Genomic DNA, 23,160 nt, shown 5'->3' with positions numbered 1-23,160 from the left:
AGAGCTAGCTAACCAGCTGAGCTAGCAAACAATGTAACAAAACTATAATTTCAGGTACAAAAAATACTCCATCAGCAGGTTTTGCATTTCAGGAATCACAGTAGCAAGTACTTCTGGTGCTCTGTTAAATGATTTAGCCATTTAAACATGTATTTTTTTTAAAGAACTTTTTGCCATAGCCCTCAATGGCTTGTGATCGTGGGTGTGTCCAAGGTGTCGGACTCAGGGGCGGGAATTGGTGAAGGGTCAATTGAATGGTCATTTCGAACTGACACTCTCAGAATGTTGAAGTCACCAGGGGTTCTATCTAGGTGGAATACAGCTACGACCGGAATGGACTTTTTCATAGTAGGTTAGAAGAATTTATGCAGCAGGTTAGGAGAATGAACATAGCAGGTAAAAAGAGAGTGAGGTTAAGGTTAGGAAAATGGTTAGGGTTAACTTCCTCTCTGTTAGCTAGATAGTGTAAATCCCCCAGACCAGACCAGAGCAGACCAGGGACACATGTTCATTTAGACCTGGTTTAGCTTCTGACCTTTCAGCCTCTACTGTAGCTCTGAGCGTGCCGGCAGGGGGCCAAAGAGCAGGGAGGGTGAGGGTCACTCCGTGATAAGAGTCACCGACTCAAAGCCACAAGAGGGTAGAAATTTTTTCAAACATTGCTTGTTAGGGGGAGGTAGTTGGAATGGTGGGGTGGGGGGGGGGGGGGGGGGGGGGGGGCTTGTTGAAAGCAGAGCTGGAAGTGGCGCAGTGAGACAGGGCCGACTCAGAGTGGCAGTTTACAGCTTTATTTAATCTATAGCGTCTAGCAGCAGTAGATGAGACCTGTAGAGACCAGCAGGGCCTGGACCTTATTTACTGACCCGTGGGGTCAGAGCCTGGGCTCAGGGCCGTAACTCTTCTTCATGACGCTGCTCCTCTTCTGCTCTGCCGTACACAGTTATCCAGTAAAGCCTTTGAAGTGGAGAGGCGGAGGGGAACCAAAGAGGTTTAATGAGAAATCTAATGCAGGGTTGTGCAGAGCTGTCCTTGTTACACACACTCGGTTTTACGATTGAATTTACTCCATAGTGACTCTGACTTGGATTCTCTATCTCCTCTGACATCAAACTCACAAAAGTTCCAAAAGAATAAAAACATGTCAAATGTCATATTATGTCTATATACCGTGTTGTAATGATGTGCAAATCTCTCTCTCTCTTTCTCTCTCTTTCTACCTCTCCTTCCACTCTTTCTCCTCTCTTTCTGTCTCTCTCTCCCTCTCTTTCTGTCTCTTTTGTTCTTTCTCTCTGTCTCTTTCTCTCTCTCTACTTCCACTCTTTCTCCTCTCTTTCTGTCTCTCTCTCCCTCTCTTTCTGTCTCTTTTGTTATTTCTCTCTGTCTCTTTCTCTCTCTCTCCTTCCACTCTTTCCCCCCTCTCTCTCTGTCTCTCTCTCTCTCTCCCCCTCTCTTTCTACATCTCTCTCTCTCTTTCGCTACCTCTCTCTCTCTCTCTCTCTCTCTCTCTCTCTCTCTCTCTCTGTCCAGACATAAAGAGTTATCCCTCTGTTATAAGAGCTAGGAGATAAGATGGAGAAATCGTAGAAACAGAAGAAGTTGTTTGTTTTATAACTTCCTGTGGGACAAATATGTTTGTTATGTCTACAGTCTCTGTTCCCTGAGACTGTCTCCTCTCTGAGGGGCAGTTTGAATATGCTCTCTGTTGTGCCAGAGTGATTTCCTACAACTGGTTAACAGTGGTTTCTGTGAACTGACGTTAGCTGGTTTCTGTTGAGGTATGGAGGTGCTAGTGTTGCTCCAGATCCCTCAACACTGAGGGACATTAGTAGAATGGGTTGACCTTTGGGATATTGACTCTCAACATAAACTGGACTCAATCCATCAGACCTGGGTCAAATATATAGCTACTCCATCAGACCTGGGTCAAATATATAGCTACTCCATCAGACCTGGGTCAAATATATAGCTACTCCATCAGACCTGGGTCAAATATATAGCTACTCCATTATACCTGGGTCAAATATATAGCTACTCCATTATACCTGGGTCAAATATATAGCTACTCCATCAGACCTGGGTCAAATATATAGCTACTCCATCAGACCTGGGTCAAATATATAGCTACTCCATTATACCTGGGTCAAATATATAGCTACTCCATCAGACCTGGGTCAAATATATATGTCTACTACTTCCACATATTTCAGCTGAGCTTGAGTTAGTTTGCCTGGTGAAATGGAGCCTATGGAATAGTCCAAAGTGTCTCCAAACTGTGCAACCTATATTTGACCCAGGTTTGCCAATATGTTGGCTGCCTACAGCCAGGGATATGCTCCTCACCTTCTGTTCAGCTCTTTCTCCTCAGTGCAGATGAAGGACATGAGATGAGGAGGGGAAGTCACACTACATTTTGGAGTAGATCTCTAATTCACTTCAACAGCTCTATCTATGGCAATTGCTCTGCTTGTAATACACTCTCTGCAGTGAATTGCTTTATTCTGACCAACTTGCTTTTGCCTTCTTTCCTAGGAAGTGTGTAGAGAGCTCTGGTGCCTTAGCAAAAGCAACCGCTGTGTCACCAACAGTATCCCTGCTGCCGAGGGGACCTTGTGTCAGACGGGAAGCATCGAGAAAGGGGTAAGTCTATACTAGCAGTCTCATTGTCTACACACTTGTTGTCTCTTATAGTCTACACCAGGGTTTCTTAAACTACGGGTCGCAACCCGATGTAGGGTCGCCGGATTTGAAAATAGGGTCACGAGAGAAAAGGTGCGCTTGGTTCATAGAACCGGGGTTGTATCAGTAAGCGATTTCGGTTTTCTTCCTACAAATGTGGCTCTATCTTTTGAATGGTTTAAGCCACAAAATATTATGGCTCCATCAGGAACATGTACATACTCACTGTTTCCCTCAATGATTATGTTATTTTCTACACAGAAGATCATTGGGCGGCAGGTAGCCTTGTGGTTAGAGCGTTGGACTAGTAACCGAATAGTTGTTAGATCCAATCCCCAAGCTGACAAGGTAAAAATCTGCCGTTTTGCCCCTGAACAAGGCAGTTCAGGCGCCGTCACTGTTCTTAGGCCGTCATTGAAAATAATATTTTTTCTAAACTGACTTGCCTAGTTAAATAAAAAATACAACATTATTGCCTGATGATCTTCTGAACCCAATATCTTCGTGATACGTTTGTCATTTCAGATTGAAATGCTGTCTGATTTGTAATATACTGTCATAGACCCAATTAAAAAACTAAACATTGGTCGATTACCGCACCTTTTTTTTTTAACATGCTGGGGCCGCAAACATTTTTCAATTTTAGAACTTCTGAATCATCTTGTCACAGGAGAATTTGGCCTGGTTGCTGTGGCATTCCGGTAACCACGACAGCGGATGTTGACATGTCATTAGACCAAGTATAAACTGGCCTTCAGTCTCTGCGACTGTCACAACATCCGTTGTTGTGGTTGCTGGACTGCCACAGCAACCAAACCAAATTCTTCTCTGACAAGAGGATGTAGGAGTTCAGAGATTCTCTGATATTTTTATTTTGTCATACTGTGGCAGTACGCTATTTTCTGTTAGCTCGCCACTACCTTGTAAATAATGATGTTGTTGTGGGTTTATTTTCCTGTAATAATTAATAAAAAAAATAGCTTAAGTTAAGATGTTGTCAGTTATACTCCAGTCATTATTTTAAATAGCTAGCCAACTTGGTGGCTAACTAGCTAGCAACAAACAAAAACATTGTTTAGAAAATGTATTTTAGTTGCCTCGCTTGCTAGGCTGACATTTACTGAATCTATTTAAACGGATGGGTTTATTGGAGTTAAAATAGACGTATGCTATTTGGAGCCCTGGGCTGCTGATGTCATGCAAAGACTGTCGTTTAGTGTTTATACTTTCTCATAACTTGCCTAGTTAAATAAAGGTTAAATAAAATAAAATAAATGACGACAAGTTTGATGTCAGACGACAATAGACTGTTCATGATATCGCTACGGCAATTGTCTACAGACGATAGACGGACTGTAAACCAGCCTTTAGAGTTTAGGGTAGGGACGTCCCAAGGATTCCACATAGCACTGACCCTAGTCCCAGTGTGATTCGCCACGCCGTGGTCAGGTTAGACGGACGGCAGTGAGACAGTTTTAACACAGATTACGGCGGCCATTGTCACTGGATGGTCTGAGGTCTAAAAGGAAAGAATAGGAGGCTGTCATGTGTCATTACTGTCTGCTGACTGGAGCCTTTCAGAGCTGGGGGCCACCGACCAGGTCCTGGGCTACACAGGGGGCCCAAGTTGAGATCAGCTCAGGGGGCTTTAGGACAGGGGGCTTTGGGGGGAGGCTGATGACGCGCTCCTGTCTGGGTTGAGGGTGGGTGGTGAGGGGGATGTGGGGCGGCTTCAAAGGAACACGACTGTCAACCATTTGTCACCAGGCCTGTAATGGAGAGGCCCTGCCAACTAGAGGGAAGGGGGGGAGAAATGGTAGGAGAGGGAGGGAGAAGTGGAGGGGGACAAAGGGGAAAGTGTTGGTGGTGGTGAGAAAGGTAGAGGATAGAGAGGAAGTAGTGATGTGTGAGAGGGAAAAATGAGGTATGGGGTAGAGCAAGAGAAGGGGGAGAGATAAGGAGAAGAAAGGAGATAAGAGAGAGAAAATAAGTGGTTTCCCAGGAAAGACTATTATGCTACTGTCCTAGACATTGGTACAGTAGTCGTGTCACCCAAAGGTCACAGCTTTCTGTGGCACACACACACACACACACACACACACACACACACACACACACACACACACACACACACACACACACACACACACACACACACACACACACACACACACACACACACACACAGGTACACACACACACACACACACTTGCAGGTGGTGAAAGGCTGATAGGTGTGCGGGGTGATGGATAGGTAGTGTGTGTCAGCTCCTCTCTGATAAGACATTCTCTCCCAGGCTATTTCAGTCAAACTGGAAACACAGACAAGGTCTTAAGGACTCTCTCTCTTTCTCACTCTCCGTCTTTCTTCTTCACTGCCGTCTCTCTCTCTCTCCTTCACTGACCTCTCTCTCCCTCTCCCTGCAGTGTTAATCTTGTTTATACAGTGTGTTAGTGCATTGCCTTTCTCTGCTCTGAGCCAAGGAGAATAAGTACAGTGCCCTGGTTATCCCTCTCAATTCAATTCAAATCAAGGGGCTTTATTGGTATGGGAAACATAATGTTAACATTGCCAAAGCAAGTGAAGTAGATAATAAACAAAAGTGAAATAAACAATAAAAATGAACAGTAAACATTACACTCACAGAAGTTCCAAAAGAATAAAGACATTTCATTTCATATTATGTCTATATACAGTGTTGTAACGATGGAAAAATGGTTAAAGTACAAAAGGGAAAATAAATAAACATAAATACGGGTTGTATTTAGAATGGTGTTTGTTCTTCACTGGTTGTCCTTTTCTTGTGACAACAGGTTACAAATATTGCTGCTGTGATGGCAAACTGCGGTATTTCACCCAATAGATATGGGAGTTTATCAAAATTGGATTAGTTTTAAAATTATTTGTGGGTCTGTGTAATCTAAGGGAAATATGTGTCTCTAATATGGTCATACATTGGCAGGAGGTTAGGAAGTGCAGCTCAGTTTCCATCTCATTTTGTGGGCAGTGTGCACATAGCCTGTCTTCTCTTGAGAGCCAGGTCTGCCTACGGCGGCCTTTGTCAATAGCAAGGCTAATATCACTGAGTCTGTACATAGTCAAACATTTCCTTAATTTTGGGTCAGTGACAGTGGTCAGGTATTCTGCCACTGTGTACTGTCTGTCTCTGTCCTTCTGCATTGTTCATCTCTGATGTGAACGAGTGAGGACGTGAGTGAGTGCGTGAGGAAGTGAGTGAGTGAGTGAGTGAGTGAGTGAGTGAGGGAGGGAGGGAGGGAGGGAGGGAGGGAGGGAGGGAGGGAGACTGAGGACAGTGGCCTGGTGTTTTCCTGGCCCACGATCTTAATCTATTGACACAGTTACATACCTACGACCTCTACAACCTCTACTGTCTCTAAGCCCTGAGCACCACTGAGTACGTTTAGATGCACAGTAATAATTCAATTTTAAACTGATTATGGCACCTAGGCAGATTATGCAACAGTCATCTTACTCTGCTTATCTTAATCGGTGTAAAGCAAACTATTAATGGGCGTTCCAGGGTGTATTTGATCTGCATATGTGCTAGCACCAGCAGAGTGAGTCTCCCTCTTCACCGTTAGGGAAGTGAGTTCAGAACAACTGAATATGTGTGTCTTAGAAGGAGTTTTCACATACCAACTTGATATGTTCCAACTCAGAACCAGATATGTTTCCCAAAAAGAACACGGTTGCTGTGATAGAACGTTTATTTTGATGGAGATTCTCTGCATTTATCAGAGTGCCATCAGGTAGCCTGAATTCAGATGTGTCCGTGTAAACAGGATTATTAAGGAAATCATTCTTCTTGCAAAGCATGAAAAACAGTTGAATCAAACTATTATACTAATCTGATTATCCACAATAATTGCATTATTGTGTGCATGTAACCGTACTCACTGACACAGTTACAGACCTACAACCTCTACAACCTTAACCAATGATTAATCCCCCCCCCCATCCTCTCAGTGGTGTTACCAGGGGGAGTGTGTGATATTCGGGACGTGGCCCCAGAGTGTGGACGGAGGCTGGGGTCCCTGGTCATCGTGGGGGGAGTGCAGCAGGACCTGTGGAGGGGGAGTCTCATCCTCCATGAGACACTGTGACAGCCCAGCGTAAGTAGGCAAAGTAAGCCACAGCAAGCTGAACACACACATCCAGGACCTCACCTACAGGTGTGTGTGTGTGATCACTGATGCGTTGATCATATAAATATTTATTAAGTATACTGTGTAGATAACCAGTAGATACTAGGTTGAATGGCGGGAACCCGATTACTGAGATTTTCCGCCCAAAACCACTCCCTTTTCCCGGGATAAATAACTACGAGGAACCGGCAAATTATAATCAATTATTTATATGAACAGCATGGCGTGAGATGGAACTGTTAAATTATATGCAATGTTTCTCCATGATGAATCAACGCTCAGGGTGGGGACAGACCCATCTCACTATGGAGCGCAGTTTACAATGCAGTTCACATCGTGCTAACTTTTTTTCTTGTGACAGGTAGGCCTACATTTGCTGAACCATAGCCTATGCTACAGTAATAAAAGACTGAATGCGCGTCTAATTTACCCAGCTCCATCTGGCTTTCAGGGATCACCTTGTTTTTTAATTGTAAAGATACATTTTAAAAATGTATTGTAAAAGTAAAACAGCCTATCGTTGCTTTAAATCAGTGCACCCAGTCTTTCTCTCTCTCCATTAACTCCATTCCAAAATAGATCATCCTGTTCTAGATTTAAATATAGCCCTATATAAAGATGTCCTAGCCTACCTCTTTCAAGTTATAAATTCAATGCAGTATTAGCCTTATATTTAGCTAATTAACTATGGGTTATGTATAATAAGTTTCTAACTTATAGCCTTTGTCTCTTGCGCAATACACAAGCATCTGTGCTCCGCTGGCCTCTCCTTAAAAAAACGCTCCTTAGATCTTGGAGTCCCAGGCAGGAAAAGCTGGACTAGAATAGCTTGCTGGACATAATTATTACACTTTTTTGCATTTCTTATACCAATTAACAAGCTCTTTTTTGAAGAATGTTAAATACAGCAGCCAATAGAACTCGCTGCAGTTTGAAAGAAGAGCAAACATACGATGCCGGTAAGCTATATCAGTTATTTATTCAGACCCATAAACATTAAATGTTCGTGAAGAGAAGTGTAAGCCTTCTACATCCACTTCTAGTCCTATATGATTCAAGGATGTCATTAGAATGGTTATGATAGGCCTCCTGAGTGGTGCAGCACTGCATCGCAGTCCTTGAGGCATCACTTCAGAGCTGGGATTGATCCCAGTCCCATTGGGCGGCGCACAATTGGCCCAGCGTTGTCTGGGGTAGGGGAGGTTTTGGCTGGGGGGGCTTTACTTGGCTCCTCACACTCTAGTGACGGTCATCAGTTGAACGGTGTTTCCTTTGACACATTGGTGCGGCTAGCTTCCGGGTTAAGTGGGCGGGTGTTAAGGAACGAGGTTTGGCGGATCATGTTTTGGAGAACACATGAATTGACCTTCGCCTCTCCTGAGACCGTTGGGGAGTTGCAGCGATGAGACAAGATCACAATTGGATATCACGAAATTAGTGAGAAAAAGGGGTTAAAATACCCCACAAAAATAACTTATTTAATTTAACTATTGAAATCGAGGAAGAGTTGAAGCAACAATAGAGAGAGAAAGAGGATGTAGGCTAATCATGGGAAATATTATGAAAGGTCAGCCTACTAGTTATACAAATAGGCCCTATTATATTTCAAAATTAAAATAACATTTGCTAGCCTATGCTTGTAACTTTGTAACTTTGTAGGCCACATGTGCTGCACCAGAATCGCAGAGGGTTCTACATGGAACATAACAGAGATCTACTTGGAACCAAAAACGGTTCTCCTGGGGACAGCACCAAAAAACTTTTGGAACCCTTTATTCCTCCCTCGTTTCTCTCCTCTCTTTCAGGCCTTCTGGAGGAGGGAAGTACTGTCTCGGAGAGAGGAAGCGCTACAGATCGTGTAACACAGATGTGAGTTCACATTTCCCTTCTTTTTCTTCCACCCCCCCCTCTCTTTGCTTCTCTCTCTCACTCTGTCTCTCTTTCTCTCTTTCTCTCGCTGTCTCTCTTCACTCTGTCTCTCTCTCTTTCTCTCAATTCAATTAAATTCACTTTATTGGCATGACGTAACAATACGCATATTGCCAAAGCTTATTTTGGATATTCAATTAAAGTAATAATAATCAATACTGTCAACAGGACAACAGTAACTTCAATAATCCAGGGTCAAAATAACCATACATTGAACAATAACAATAACAATGGTTTAGAGGACATGTGCAGGTTGGTTGGTCTGTCAGACAGTGTCCCTCATTTTATGGCAGGCAGCAATGTAGTGTGCTGCCAACCCACAGCCCTCTGCTTCCTCCCCCAACAGGACGGGTAGCCTACTCTCATCAGAGAGATATTTGAAACCTTGAATAAGTGTTTCAAATTTGGGGAAATGACACTCTCTAATTGTTTTTTTACATTTTGTCAGGAAATGCAGCTCTGTCTCAGGTTCTGCTGTTGTGCAGTGGTTGCACAGCCTTTCCTCTACAGAGAGCCAGGTTTTCCTGTTTACCCTTCTCAATGGCAAGGCTGTGCTCACTGAGCCTGTACTTTGCCAAGGTTTTTCGAAGGTTTTGATCAGTAACCATGGTCAAATAGCCATGGTGTACTTCCTCATATTTGTTTTTATTTAATTTATTTCACCTTTATTTAACCAGATAGGCTAGTTGAGAACAAGTTCTCATTTACAACTGCAACCTGGCCAAGATAAATCAAAGCAGTGCGACACAAACAACAACACAGTTACACATGGAATAAACAAACATACAGTCAATAACACAATAGAAAAGTCTATATACAGTGTGTGCAAATGAGGTAAGATTAGGGAGGTAAGGCAATAAATAATCCGTAGTGGCGAAGTAATTGCAATTTAGCAATTAAACACTGGAGTGATAGATGTGCAGAAGATGAATGTGCAAGTAGAGATACTGGGGTGCAAAGGAGCAATATGGGGATGAGGTAGTTCGATGGGCTATTTACAGATGGGCTATGTACAGGTACAATGACCTGTGAGCTGCTCTGACAGCTGATGTTTAAAGTTAGTGAGGGTGATATGAGTCTCCAGCTTCAGTGATTTTTGCAATTCGTTCCAGTCATTGGCAGCAGAGAACTGGAAGGAAAGGCGGCCAATGGAGGAATAGACTTTGGGGAAGACCAGTGAAATATACCTGCTGGAGCGCGTGCTAGGGGTGTTGCTATGGTGACCAGTGAGCTGAGATAAGGTGGGGCTTTACCTAGCAAAGACTTATAGATGACCTGGAGCCAGTGGGTTTGGCGACGAATTTGATGCGAGGGCCAGTCAGCGAGAGCATACAGGTCGCAGGTGGGTAGTATATGGGGCTTTGGTGACAAAACAGATGGCACTGTGATAGACTGCATCCAATTTGCTGAGTAGAGTTTTGGAGGCTATTTTATAAATAACATCGCCAAAGTCAAGGGTCGGTAGGATAGTCAGTTTTACGGGGGTATGTTTGGCAGCATGAGTGAAGGATGCTTTGTTGCGAAATAGGAAGCCGATTCTAGATTTCATTTTGGATTGGAGATGCTTAATGTGAGTCTGGAAGGAGAGTTAACAGTCTAACCAGACACCTAGATATTTGTAGTTGTCCACATATTCTAAGTCAGAGCCGTCCAGAGTAGTGATGCTGGATGGGTGAGCAGGTGCGGTCAGCGATCTGTTGAAAAGCATGCATTTAGTTTTACTTGTGTTTAAGAGCAGTTGGAGGCCACGGAAGGAGAGTTGTATGGCATTGAAGCTCGTCTGGATGTTAGTTAACACAGTGTCCAAAGAAGGGCCAGAAGTATACAGAATGGTGTTGTCTGAGTAGAGGTGGATCAGAGAATCACCAGCAGCAAGAGCGACATCATTGATGTATCCAGAGAGAGAGAGAAGGAGAGAGAAAGCACGCAGGGCATTCTATGCCATTTAAAAACACATTCTCTCTCTAGATTTAGGGCCAGATAGCACTGCATTTTGCTTTCCCAATAGGTAATGTAGTTTTGTTTTGACTGTGTTGTAATTTGGTTTATTCTGATTGATTGGATTTTCTGGTCCTGAGGCTTCAGTGTGTTAGTAGAACAGATTTGTGAACTCAGCCGGATGAGGGGACTCATTTCTTTGCTCAGCTCTTGGCATTGCAGGGCTTGGTAATGATATGAGAGGGGGGTCACTGCATTTTTGCAAAACTTTATTGTTATTTTTTGAGTTATTATTATTAGTGGATATTGGCCTAATTCTGCCCTGCATGCGTTGTTTGTAGTTTTCCTCTGGACATGTAAGATAATCTTACAGAACTCTGCATGCAGGGTTTCAATGGGATGAAATCTTGTTTTGCAAGTCAACTCCACACCTCACTGGCATAAAGTGCAATTGGTTCAATGACGCATTTAAATTTGTTTTTTGCTTTCTCTCTCAGTTCATTCACTGCCTCATTTAGGTGTCCAGTTGAGCTTCTTGTTAAACCTAAGCAGTTGTAGTGTTTGTAGTAGTCTATATATTTTGCACCAATTGAGAACTTTGGTATAATTCCCTGAAATCTGGAACTTCTCTGGAAAATCATTATGCAATCATTATTTCTCTCTCTCTCTGTGTCTTTCTGTCTCGCTCTGTCTCTGTCTCTCACTGTCTTTCTTTCTCTCTCTCTCTCTCTCTCTTTCTCTATCTGTCTCTCTCTCTATTTCTCTCTCTGTCTCTCTCTGTCTCTCTCTCTCTGTCTCTTTCTCTCTGTCTCTCTCTATGTATCTGTCTCTCCATCTCTTTCCCTCCCTCCCTCCCTCCCTCCCTCCCTCCCTCCCTCACATTTCTCTCTCACTCCTGTAAGGTTGTTGGGCAATCCCTCTGTTTTTAGGGTTGCTAAGAGGACGAACATACTAAGTTGTTCATTGTTCTCTGTTGGATGTAAACATCAGCCAACATCCCTAAAGCCATTCACTAAAGCCTGACTATCTGACTGTGTCAAGATAATGAATGGAGTATCACTGACTGTTTGATTGATGGAACAGATTTAACGCAAGAGCGGTTTTGGGAAAACAGAGAGCACTGAGGATGCTACTCACTGGGCACCGACATAAATTCAGCGTCTTTTCCACGTTGATTCAACATAATTTCATTGAAATTAAGTGGTAACAACATCGATTCAACTAGTCAATGGGGAAATGTTTTGGTCCTGGGGAATTTAGGTTGTTTGATGTGTTTCTTAGTCACCTTGTTGAACGACATTGTTGAATGCACAATTACCATTTTTACTTTAAAGTCTATTAAAGTTCATTTAAATACCGCACTTCAGTCCCAAAAAATACATTGAAAAAATATTTTGTAAGGCTGCAAACTTGTAAGGCTGCAAGCCCCCCATTCCTCCTAACTATTTCTAGGTGGCCTTTATTTCTGAAGGTGAACATTTAGCCAGTTTGGAGGCTTGTGGATGGATACTTGACCACAAATCTTAAAAATAACAGCTGAGAGCAAGCATTGAATGTTTACTTTGGAAAACAAACACCATCCCCGACCTCTGCTTCATTACCCCGACTGTAGCACGTCCAACACAAACGCGTTGTAGTACGGTCCACAAAGCTCCCACACACACACACACACACACACACACACACACACACACACACACACACACACACACACACACACACACATTCACAGATAACCTCACGGCTCAAAGAGAAGATCGCTCATGGCTCTCAGAGAAGATAACTTCTCCCACAGCCTTGACCGGCGTGTGTGTGTGTGTAATGACTTAATTAATTTACACACACACACTCCCAGCTCCCCTACTGCCTGTGGATCCTGTCCTCGTCATTATTCCCTGCTGAGGTCAGCACTCATTTGTTCTCGCTTTCACAACAATGAGCTAATTCGACACCCCCCTCCCTGCCTCCCTCCCACTGTCCCCTGCAACCAGTTCAGGACTGTTAGTGATATCAGAGCCCTAGTTCAGGAGATCTTTGTACTATTAAATGTCACCTCCTAATTTAATTGGAAGCATGGCAACAATGGAGGTAGGGAGGCCCTGCAGGGTGTTAGAGGTTCATCTGTAGTGCCTCACACAATGTGTGTTAACTCTAGACAGAGTGTGTTACCTCTAGACAGAGTGTTACCTCTAGACAGAGAGTGTTACCTCTAGACAGAGTGTTACCTCTAGAGAGAGTGTGTTACCTCTAGACAGAGTGTGTTACCTCTAGAGAGAGTGTGTTAACTCTAGACAGAGTGTGTTAACTCTAGACAGAGTGTGTTACCTCTAGACAGTGTGTTACCTCTAGACAGAGTGCGTTACCTCTAGACAGAGTGTGTTAACTCTAGACAGAGTGTGTTACCTCTAGACAGAGTGTGTTAACTCTAGACACAGTGTGTTACCTCTAGACAGAGTGTTACCTCTAAAGAGAGTGTGTTACCTCTAGACAGAGTGTGTTACCTCTAGACAGAGTGTGTTACCTCTAGAGAGAGTGTGTTAACTCTAGACAGAGTGCGTTAACTCTAGACAGAGTGTGTTACCTCTAGAGAGAGTGTGTTACCTCTAGACAGAGTGTGTTACCTCTAGACAGAGTGCGTTACCTCTAGACAGAGTGCGTTATTTCTAGACAGAGTGCGTTACCTCTAGACAGAGTGTGTTACCTCTAGAGAGAGTGTGTTACCTCTAGACAGAGTGCGTTACCTCTAGACAGAGTGCGTTACCTCTAGACAGAGTGCGTTAACTTTAGACAGAGTGCGTTGCCTCTAGACAGAGTGTGTTACCTCTAGACAGAGTGCGTTACCTCTAGACAGAGTGTGTTACCTCTAGAGAGAGTGTGTTACCTCTAGACAGAGTGTGTTAACTTTAGACAGAGTGCGTTACCTCTAGACAGAGTGTGTTACCTCTAGACAGAGTGCGTTACCTCTAGACAGAGTGTGTTACCTCTAGACAAACACTTGCTCGTCGAACATCTCATTCCAAAATCATGGGCATTAATATGGAGTTGGTCCCCCTTTTGCTGCTATAACAGCCTCCACTCTTCTGGGAAGGCTTTCCACTAGATGTTGGAACATTGCTGCGGGAACTTGCTTCCATTCAGCCACAAGAGCATTAGTGAGGTTGGGCGCTGATGTTGGGTGATTAGGCCTGGCTCGCAGTCGGCGTTACAATTCATCCTAAAGTTGTTCAATGGGGTTGAGGTCAGGGTTCTGTGCAGGCCAGTCAAGTTCTTCCATACCGATCTCGACAAACTATTTCTGTACGAACCTCACTTTGTGCACGGGTGCATTGTCATGCTGAAACAGGAAAGGGCCTTCCCCCAACTGTTGCCCCAAAGTTGGAAGCACAGAAGCGTTTCCACTGAGTCCAATGGCGGCGAGCTTTACACCACTCCAGCCGACGCTTCGCATTGTACATGGTGATCTTAGGTTTGTGTGTGGGGCGGGACACCGTCCCAGAAGCCCATGGAAGCCCATTTCATGAAGCTCCTGACGAACAGTTCTTGTTCTGACGTTGCTTCCAGAGGCAGTATTTATACGCACTACTCGCTTCAGCACTTTGCGTCCCGTTCTGTGAGATAGTGTGGCCTACCACTTCGCGGCTGAGTCGTTGTTGCTCCTAGACGTTTCCACTTCACAATAACAGCACCTACAGTTGATCCGGGGCAGCTCTAGCAGGGCGGAAATTTGACAAACTGACTTGTTAGAAAGGTGGCTATTGAGATTGTATGGCTGTGTGCTCGGTTTTATATACCTGTCAGCAACGGATGTGGCTGAAATAGCCGAATCCACTCATTTGAAGGGGTGTCCACATACTTTTGTATATATAGTGTATGTGTTAGAGATACGAAACAGCAAAATACTAATCCTTGTTTAATTAAGAGTATTTTTTTTCTCCTCAAGGCTTTTTACATGACATGTTCTACTTAATAAGGCCCGAGGGGGTGTGGTATATGGCCAATATACCACGGCTAAGGGCTTTTCTTACGCACAACGCAACGTGTGGTGCTAGGACGTTCACGCCCTGGCCATAGAGAGGTTTTTAATTCTCTGTTTTGGTTAGGCCAGGGTGTGACTAGGGTGGGCATTCTATGTTCTTTTTTCTATGTTTTTGTATTTCTTTGTTTTTGGCCGGGTATGGTTCTCAATCAGGGACAGCTGTCTATCGTTGTCTCTGATTGACAACCATACTTAGGTAGCTCTTGCTCACATGGGTTTTGTGGGTAGTTGCTTTCTGTTTTTGTGTCTGCACCAGACAGAACTGTTTCAGTTGTTCTCTTTGTTAATCAGTGTTCAGTTCCATTAATAAAAGGATGACCATGTACCACGCTGCACCTTGGTCCTCACCTTCTAACACCAAGGACACAGCCCTTAGCTGTGGTATATTGACCATATTTCACAAACCCAAACATATTTCACAAACCCAAAGGTGCCTTATTGCTATTTTAAACTGGTTACCAATATAATTAGAGCAGTACAAATAAATGTTTTGTCATACCCATGGTATGCGGTCTGATATACCACAGCTTTCAGCCAGTCAGCATTCAGGGCTCGAACCACCCAGTTTATCTGATTTAGCCACTATACCCTGTATTCCTGATCCTTTCTCCTTCATATATATTCCTCTGGCAAATTAACACAATGAGCTATCTGAGCTCTTTCAGATGAGAAATCAGGCCTGGGCCAAAGCAAGGAAAATTGACTCTAATGGACTGGCAATCTTTCAGACAATTGAGAAACAGATGTACTATCTCCATTAAGACCGCTAAATCAGGCTTCTCTTTAAGCTCTCTCTGATCCTTCAACATTTTGGAAAACAGTAATGCACTGAAGCGTACAAATCCATTTTCTTCCCTGCCTGAGCAGGTTCTGTCTGACTCTGGCATCAGAACTGAGAAGAATGAGATAAGTGATGCTTTTTCTCATTTTATCTCTGCAGGCTTTTTATTTGAGAGAAAGTGTTTTAATTGACCCTGGTCAGTCAATCGACTCCTCTTCCCTCTGACTCGACGGGTAACCTTTCAACTTCTAGTGCATCTTTGTTTTCATTTCAACAATTTTCTACCTGTGATGTGCTACAGTAGATGCCTTCAGATTGGTGTAAAAAATAAAATCAGCTGGGGCTGATGAGCTTCATCCATTTTTACTGCAGCTCTCTGCCCCCCTGATTGCTGGATCATTAACTGATATTTTTAACCTGACGATCATATCTGGTACTATTCCCAAGGTGTAACGGTCCTCTTCCTGTGAATGACTGGATCAAAGCACAGCATGAGACATGTTTGTGATATTTTATTAAAATCAGAACACTACAACAAAAAATAACAAAGATGAAAACTAACAGTTCTGTAAGGACACTAACAATACAGAAAACAACTACCCACAAAACCCATGTGGGCAAGAGCTACCTAAGTATGGTTCCCAATCAGAGACAACGATAGACAGCTGTCCCTGATTGAGAACCATACCCGGCCAAAAACAAAGAAATACAAAAACATAGAAAAAACAACATAGAATGCCCACCCTAGTCACACCCTGGCCTAACCAAAATAGAGAATAAAACCTCTCTATGGCCAGGGCGTGACACAAGGTTTGGAATGCGGCCCAAGTACTGTACTTTTTATTGGTTACATTAACAATATCTTGTCTGTAAAAAACTGTAACCTGCACTTGTATGCCGATGATACTGTTGTGTATGCTATTGCCCCCAAGGTTGACCAGTCTCTATCTGAACTGCAGACTGCCTTCATTGTATTACAGAAAACTTTATTGACCTGAAATTAGTATTGAATGCAGGTACAATTGAGTATATGTTGTTCTCTAGAGCAGTGGTCCGCACTGCGCACTCACCAATGTTCCTTCTGATATTTTGAGGCACTGAGCAAATTTTTAGGTCTTGTGAGTGGAAACTTGTGCAATTTCAGTTTTAGACTGTAGCCAATAGGCTATTGTGGATATTGGAGCACAATGTAGGCCTATCAGAATGGCCTACCAACAAAACCAAATGGAACAAATCCCAGAACATTTTCACATGGAAATTGCTTTTGATTTCTATGATGTAGCCTACAGTAGCCTACATGTGGTGTTCAATGAGGCCTACATTGTGTAAGACTTTTAAAAAGGTTTTTACATTATGAAGGGCTTGACATTAATTCATGATTTTGTACATTGTCTGTAACACCATGGGCCTAATAGGTGGCTGTAAAATGCATTGTATTGTGTTGTAAATTCATAATTATTGCCATACAGAGAATTAGATGATTTGCCAGCAGCATACCACCCTGCATACCACTGCTGGCTTGCTTCTGAAGCTAAGCAGGGTTGGTCCTGGTCAGTCCCTGGCTGGGAGACCAGATTCTGCTGGAAGTGGTGTTGAAGGGCCAGTAGGAGGCACACTTTCCTTTGGTCTAAAATAAAATATCCCAATTCCCCAGGGCAGTGATTGGGGACACTGCCCTGTGTAAGGTGCCGTCTTTCGGAAGGGACGTGAAACGGGTGTCCTGACTTTCTGAGGTTATTAAAGATCCCATGGCACTTATTGTAAGAGTAGGGGTGTTAACCCTGGTGTCCTGGCTAAATTCCCAATCTGGCCCTCAAACCATCACGGTCACCTAATAATCCCCAGTTCACAATTGGCTCATTCATCCCCTCTCCTCTCCCCTGTAACTATTCCCCAGGTCGTTGCTGCAAATAAGAACGTGTTCTCAGTCAACTTACCTGGTAAAATAACGGATAAATAAAATAAAATCTAGCTAACCCCTCTGCCTATTGGCTTATTTCCATTATCAAGCCTGTCTAAAAATACAACACTGCCCCTTTAATTAAGACATAAGATTCCTACTCACCTACTCATTCAAGGGTTTTTCTTTATTTTTACTATTTTCTACATTGTAGAATAATAGTGAAGACATCAAAACTATGAAATAACACATATGGAATCATGCAGTAACCCAAAAATATATTTGAGATTTGAGATTCTCAAAGTAGCCACCCTTTGCCTTGATGACAGCTTTGCACACTCTTGGCATTCCCTCAACCAGCATCACCTGGAATCCTTTTCCAACAGTCTTGAAGGAGTTCCCACATATGCTGAGCACTTGTTGGCAGCTTTTCCTTCATTCTGCAGTCCAACTCATCCCAAACTATTTTAATTGGGTCTAGGTCGAGTGACTGTGTAGGCCAGGTCATCTGATGCAGCACTCCATCTGATGCAGCATAGTAATGAACGTCGGTCACCCTTTCCTTCAGCTGGGTTCAGGCCTGTAGTGTGTGTGTGTGGGGGGGGTGTTCAGTCCTGTTCAGCCTGCTCTACTTTCAGCCTGTGAGATATAGCTTTGACCTGAGCAAACTCAGAGTTTTTATTTGTCCTGAGGGAAAGTGCTGCTGGCTTTCACACACACATACGCACACACACACACAGACACACACACAGACACACACACACACACACACACACACACACACAGAGAGAGGAAACACCGTACACCTAGCGACCTGGTCAGCGTGCACTGCACCCAGCCCGACACAGGAGTCTCTGGGGCGGCAGGGTAGCCTAGTGGTTAGAATATTGGACTAGTAACCGAAAGGTTGCAAGTTTGAATCCCCGAGCTGACAAGGTACATACATATCTGTCGTTCTGCCCCTGAACAGGCAGCTAACCCACTGTTCCTAGGCCGTCATTGAAAATAAGAATTTGTTCTTAACTGACTTGCCTAGTTAAATAAAGGTAAAATAAAAATAGTGCGCGATGAGACAAGGATATCCCTGCCGGCCAAACCCTCCCTAACCCGGATGACGCTAGGCCAATTGTGCGTCGCCCCATGAGCCTCCCAGCTGCGGCAGAGCCTGGGCTCGAGCCCAGAATCTCTGGTGGCACAGCTAGCACTGCGATGCATACCCTGACATATTCTAATGTTTTGTTTTGCTGTTTTCCAGGCGTGTCCATTGGGATCGCGGGATTTCCGTGAGAAGCAGTGTGCCGACTTCGACAGTTTGCCGTTCCGTGGGAAATACTACAACTGGAAGCCCTACACCGGAGGTGAGATCGGAATAATGCGTCAATCCATCCATCGCTCCACTCTATCGCTCTGTTTTTCTCCACACGTTTGTAGTTGTGTGTGTGTGTAACGGTGGTTTATGTTGGCAGCCCCAGCTATCTCTCCCGGTGACAGTGCTGTAGTGACGTCATTCCCCAGGTCCAGGATCTGGGGGCTGACGAATAGAACTCTTTATTACTATCAACAAACTCTAGAGGAGAGCAGAGGAGCACAGCTCAGCCCTGGCCTTGCTTGGTCTCCTGGGACTCCTAGCTCACAACTAACACCACAAAAGGAATTCTGTGCTTTTTTAAATCAATATAGTAAACAGAATTATTTTATTTTACTGTAGATAGATGAATTCCTACTGATGTCACTCATCATGGATGATGTTATAGAACCTGTTATAATTTGTGTGGGAACCTGTAATCCTTCTGGCTGAACCTTAGTTTTCTGTCTGGGCCCTCTACTTCCTGTTTGTGGGTGTTGGCCCAGGTTACTGTCTCTGTGACAAATGTCTCTAATGACACTAAGTTTGTGGTCAGTGTGGCTCAGTCAGTAAAACATGGTGCCTACAAAGCCAAGGGTTGTGGTTTGATTCTCCCTGGTGCCACCCATATGTAAAATGTATGCATGACTGTAAGTTATTTTGGTTAAAAGCGTCTGCTAAATGGCATATATTATATATTCCGTTTTTGCTGAACTCTCTCTACTGTATTTATAACTAAGTGTACATGACTTGTCACCTGCCCTGTGGAAGTGTGTCCACTATGTTTGACCTTGTGACCTCTGCCCTGTGTGCTCCAGGTGGTGTGAAGCCGTGTGCTCTGAACTGTCTGGCGGAGGGATATAACTTCTACACTGAGCGCTCCCCGGCTGTCATCGATGGAACACGCTGCCAGGCCGACTCAATGGACATCTGCATCAATGGAGAGTGCAAGGTGAGAGAGAGATAGTGGGAGTAAGAGAGAGAGAGAGAGAGAGAGAGAGAGACAGAGACAAACAGAGAGAGAAAGGAATAGAAAGGGTGTCTATCTATCTATCTGTCTGTCTGCGTGTCTTGAGTGTGGTAAGTGTTCTTGTAACGTAGTGGTGGTTACATCAAGGTTCAATGACTGTACATTTTTCCAAATAAGAGCGTCTGCTTAAAGTACACTCGTAGAAAAAAGGGTTCGAAAAGGGTTCTTTGGCTATCCCCATAGGATAACCCCTTCTGTTTCCAGGTAGAACTCTATATGGTTTCCATGTAGAACCCTCTGTTTAAAGGGTTATACATGGAACTCAAAAATGTTCTTCAAAGAGACACGGCTTTCAGCCAATCCTCCTATGGGGACAGCCGAAGATCCCTTTTAGGTTGTAGCATATTTTTTCCCTTCTGGTTCCCACACTTTGTGCTGTGAGTCACCCCAGTCAACAAGACAAAGATCAACCAGACCCACGCTGCTTCCAGACAGGATCCAGCCAGTGTGACCCTAAATAAGACAGCCTGTGGCCCAGAGCCCACCAGTGGGTACTGACTAACCCATAGGAGAAGCACTCTACCATGGCCATGACCTTATTACATTATAACCAACAAGCTAATAAAATAGATGACTGTAACATAATGTAATGGAACTGTCCATGAGGCTTTCCTGACCAGGAAACCTGACCCTCTGACTCAGTTTGTAGTCACAGTGTTTGTGTTGATTAGATTCACTGGACATCTGCATCAATGGAGAGTGCAAGGTGAGAGAGAGAGAGAGAGAGAGATAGGAGTAATCTGAAAATCGCTGTTTATTACTGAGATCTGGGACCTAATGTTGTCTTTGTTCCGTGTGTGTACACTGTACAGAACAATGAGTTACGTTTTTTGTGTATGTGTGTGTATGCCTGTGTGTGTGTATGCCTGTGTGTGTGTGTGTGTGTGTGTGTGTGTGTTGGAGGTTTCTTCCTGCAGAGTACTGGGACACATTTATTCCTAGTCATAGTCCAAGGTGTATTTTTTATTTCAGCAGCAGTTGGTCTTATGGAGTATCTGACACGGTGTGATAAATCTCTGGAACAACGTCTGCTTGGAGGCTGCTCAGAAATGCTCAATATAATGTGTATAGGCCTACACACGTGTTGGGAGAAAGACAGAGGGGGAGAGAGAACAATGAGAAAATGAAAGAAAGAAGAACGTGATAGGGATAGAGCAGAGAAATGGAGAGATTGAGAAGGAGAGAGAGAACAGACAGAGCAGAGAAATTGAGAGATTGAGAAGGAGAGAGAGAGAACAGACAGAGCAGAGAAATTGAGAGATTGAGAAGGAGAGAGAGAACAGACAGAGCAGAGAAATTGAGAGATTGAGAAGGAGAGAGAGAACAGAAAGAGAAGAGAAATGGAGAGATTGAGAAGGAGAGAGAGCGCAGACAGAGCAGAAAAATGGAGAGATTGAGAAGGAGAGAGAGCACAGACAGAGCAGAGAAATGGAGAGCATGAGAAGGAGAGAGAGAACAGACAGAGCAGAGAAATGGAGAGATTGAGAAGGAGAGAGAGAACAGGTAGAGCAGAGAATGTTACACATCCACCACGCTGATCCTCAACACGGGGCCCCTCCAGGACCTCTATACCAGGCTGTGTCAGAGGAAGGCCCTAAAAATGGTCAAAGACTCCAGACACCCTAGTCATAGACTGTTCTCTCTGCTACCGCACGGCAAGCGGTATCGGAGCGCCAAGTCTAGGTCCAAGAGGCTTCTTAACAGCTTCTACCCCCGAGCCATAAGATTGCTGAACAGCAAATCAAATGGCTACTCAGACTATTTGCATCATCACCCCCCCTTTGTTTTTGCCTCCCCTCTGTTATGCTGCTGCTACTCTCTGTTTATTATCTATGCCTAGTCACTTTAACTCCCTACAGTACATGTACATATTACCTCAATTACCTCGACTAACTGGTACCCCCTGATAGCCTCGCTCCTGTTATTTTACTGCTGCTCTGTAATTATTATTATTTTATTTTTTTCTTATCTATTTTTTACTTAACACTTATTTTTCTTAAAACAACATTATTGATTAAGGGCTTGTAAGTAAGTATTTCACTGTTGTATTCGGCGCATGTGACAAATAAAACTCTAGTTGAGTCTAGTTGATAGGTAATCAACTAGCTGGGCTGCTCCCCGGACCCAGTATGTAGGGACTGTATTCTTGAACATGACTATTGAACTTGACATTTGTGTCTGTCTTTATTATTTCATCTGACATATCATACAGAAACATGGTATCAGCTCGAAAACCACTACGTTTCTTATTTCTGTAGCTAAGTACATTATAGGCGCAGTTAGGTTCCATATGTGAACGCACGCCGTAGTCTACTGCTAACGTTAGTCACACCACTGATCAAATTGTCGTTAGCTGGCTGTCTGGCTAGCATCACCACCTACCTCGATGGCTGAAGGCAAAGAGATCTCCTTTTTCATCGCTACGGCAGCAAACGAAATTTGCAAAAAAAGCACAACCGTTGAAATGGCTAGGAGAGGAGAGCTAATGAGCTCTATGGGCATCTTTGAAACTGAATGTGTTATTCGGGGACACAAATACATGCTGGAGTTTGAGATCGTGAAAAGCAGTCAACATCCTCTCTTCTGAGGCTATACATGTGAACGCCTCGAACTGATGCAGTTCCCCGTACCAAATGACCTGCACATTGTGGAGCATGTCCAGCATGGATCCCCCTCAAAAGAACAACTACTCAGCAGATATGACGATGTATTCAACAAACCTGTTGAATCAGTACCTGCAGGGGTACATTTTGAATTGGATGACAGTGTCACTCCAGTCTAGCGTGCTTCTCGTAATGTGCCCATTGCAATGAAAGTGGCTGTGAAGGCCTAGCTGACAAGTATGAGGCCGATGGCCACATGACATCTGTGACTGAACCAACTGACTGGATCAGCAATATGGTCATAGTGAAAAAAACTGAGAAGCTGAGAGTCTGCATCGACCCAAAGCATCTGAACCAAGAACTGAAACGTTTCCACTACATCATGCCAACACTGAAGGATGTCCTCTACAAGCTTCCCAAGGCCAGGATTTTCACCCCTTTGGTGTCTCCGAGGCGCCTGAGGTAGACCAACACAAGCAGCACGAGTTACTGGCTGGGCTCAAGGACATTGAACCTATTGCTGATGATGTCCTGATTGCAGGTTGCGGTGACACAGACAAAGAAGCAGTATGCAACCACGATGTGAAGCTCCTGGCACTGATGGAGCATTGCCGATCAGTTAAGCTGCGCCTTGGCCTGAAGAAGCTGCAGCTCAAGGTGAAAGACGTTCACTTCCATGGTCACATTCTCTCAGCCATAGGCCTGAAGCCAGACCCAGACAAAGTCAGAGCGATCCTCGACACGCCAAACCCGTC

General features: G+C 44.0%; 1 protein-coding gene across 2 annotated transcripts in view; it reads left to right on the top strand.

The window, feature by feature from the left end:
- The window catches only part of LOC139421888 (ADAM metallopeptidase with thrombospondin type 1 motif, 6), a 139,108-nt gene that overhangs the window by 77,444 nt on the left and 38,504 nt on the right, over positions 1-23,160 (top strand). For both annotated transcript variants that reach the window (XM_071173017.1, XM_071173016.1), the window contains exons 11-15: positions 2,530-2,637; positions 6,665-6,810; positions 8,649-8,712; positions 18,683-18,785; positions 19,591-19,724. In XM_071173017.1, the coding sequence (XP_071029118.1) occupies positions 2,530-2,637; positions 6,665-6,810; positions 8,649-8,712; positions 18,683-18,785; positions 19,591-19,724 (555 nt within the window). The remainder of the gene's footprint in view (positions 1-2,529; positions 2,638-6,664; positions 6,811-8,648; positions 8,713-18,682; positions 18,786-19,590; positions 19,725-23,160) is intronic.

The sequence above is a fragment of the Oncorhynchus clarkii genome, chromosome 12, assembly GCF_045791955.1.
Source record: "Oncorhynchus clarkii lewisi isolate Uvic-CL-2024 chromosome 12, UVic_Ocla_1.0, whole genome shotgun sequence".
NCBI lineage: Eukaryota > Metazoa > Chordata > Actinopteri > Salmoniformes > Salmonidae > Oncorhynchus > Oncorhynchus clarkii.
Note: the sequence above shows the minus strand (reverse complement) of the source record. Positions and strands in the feature narration are given on the sequence as shown.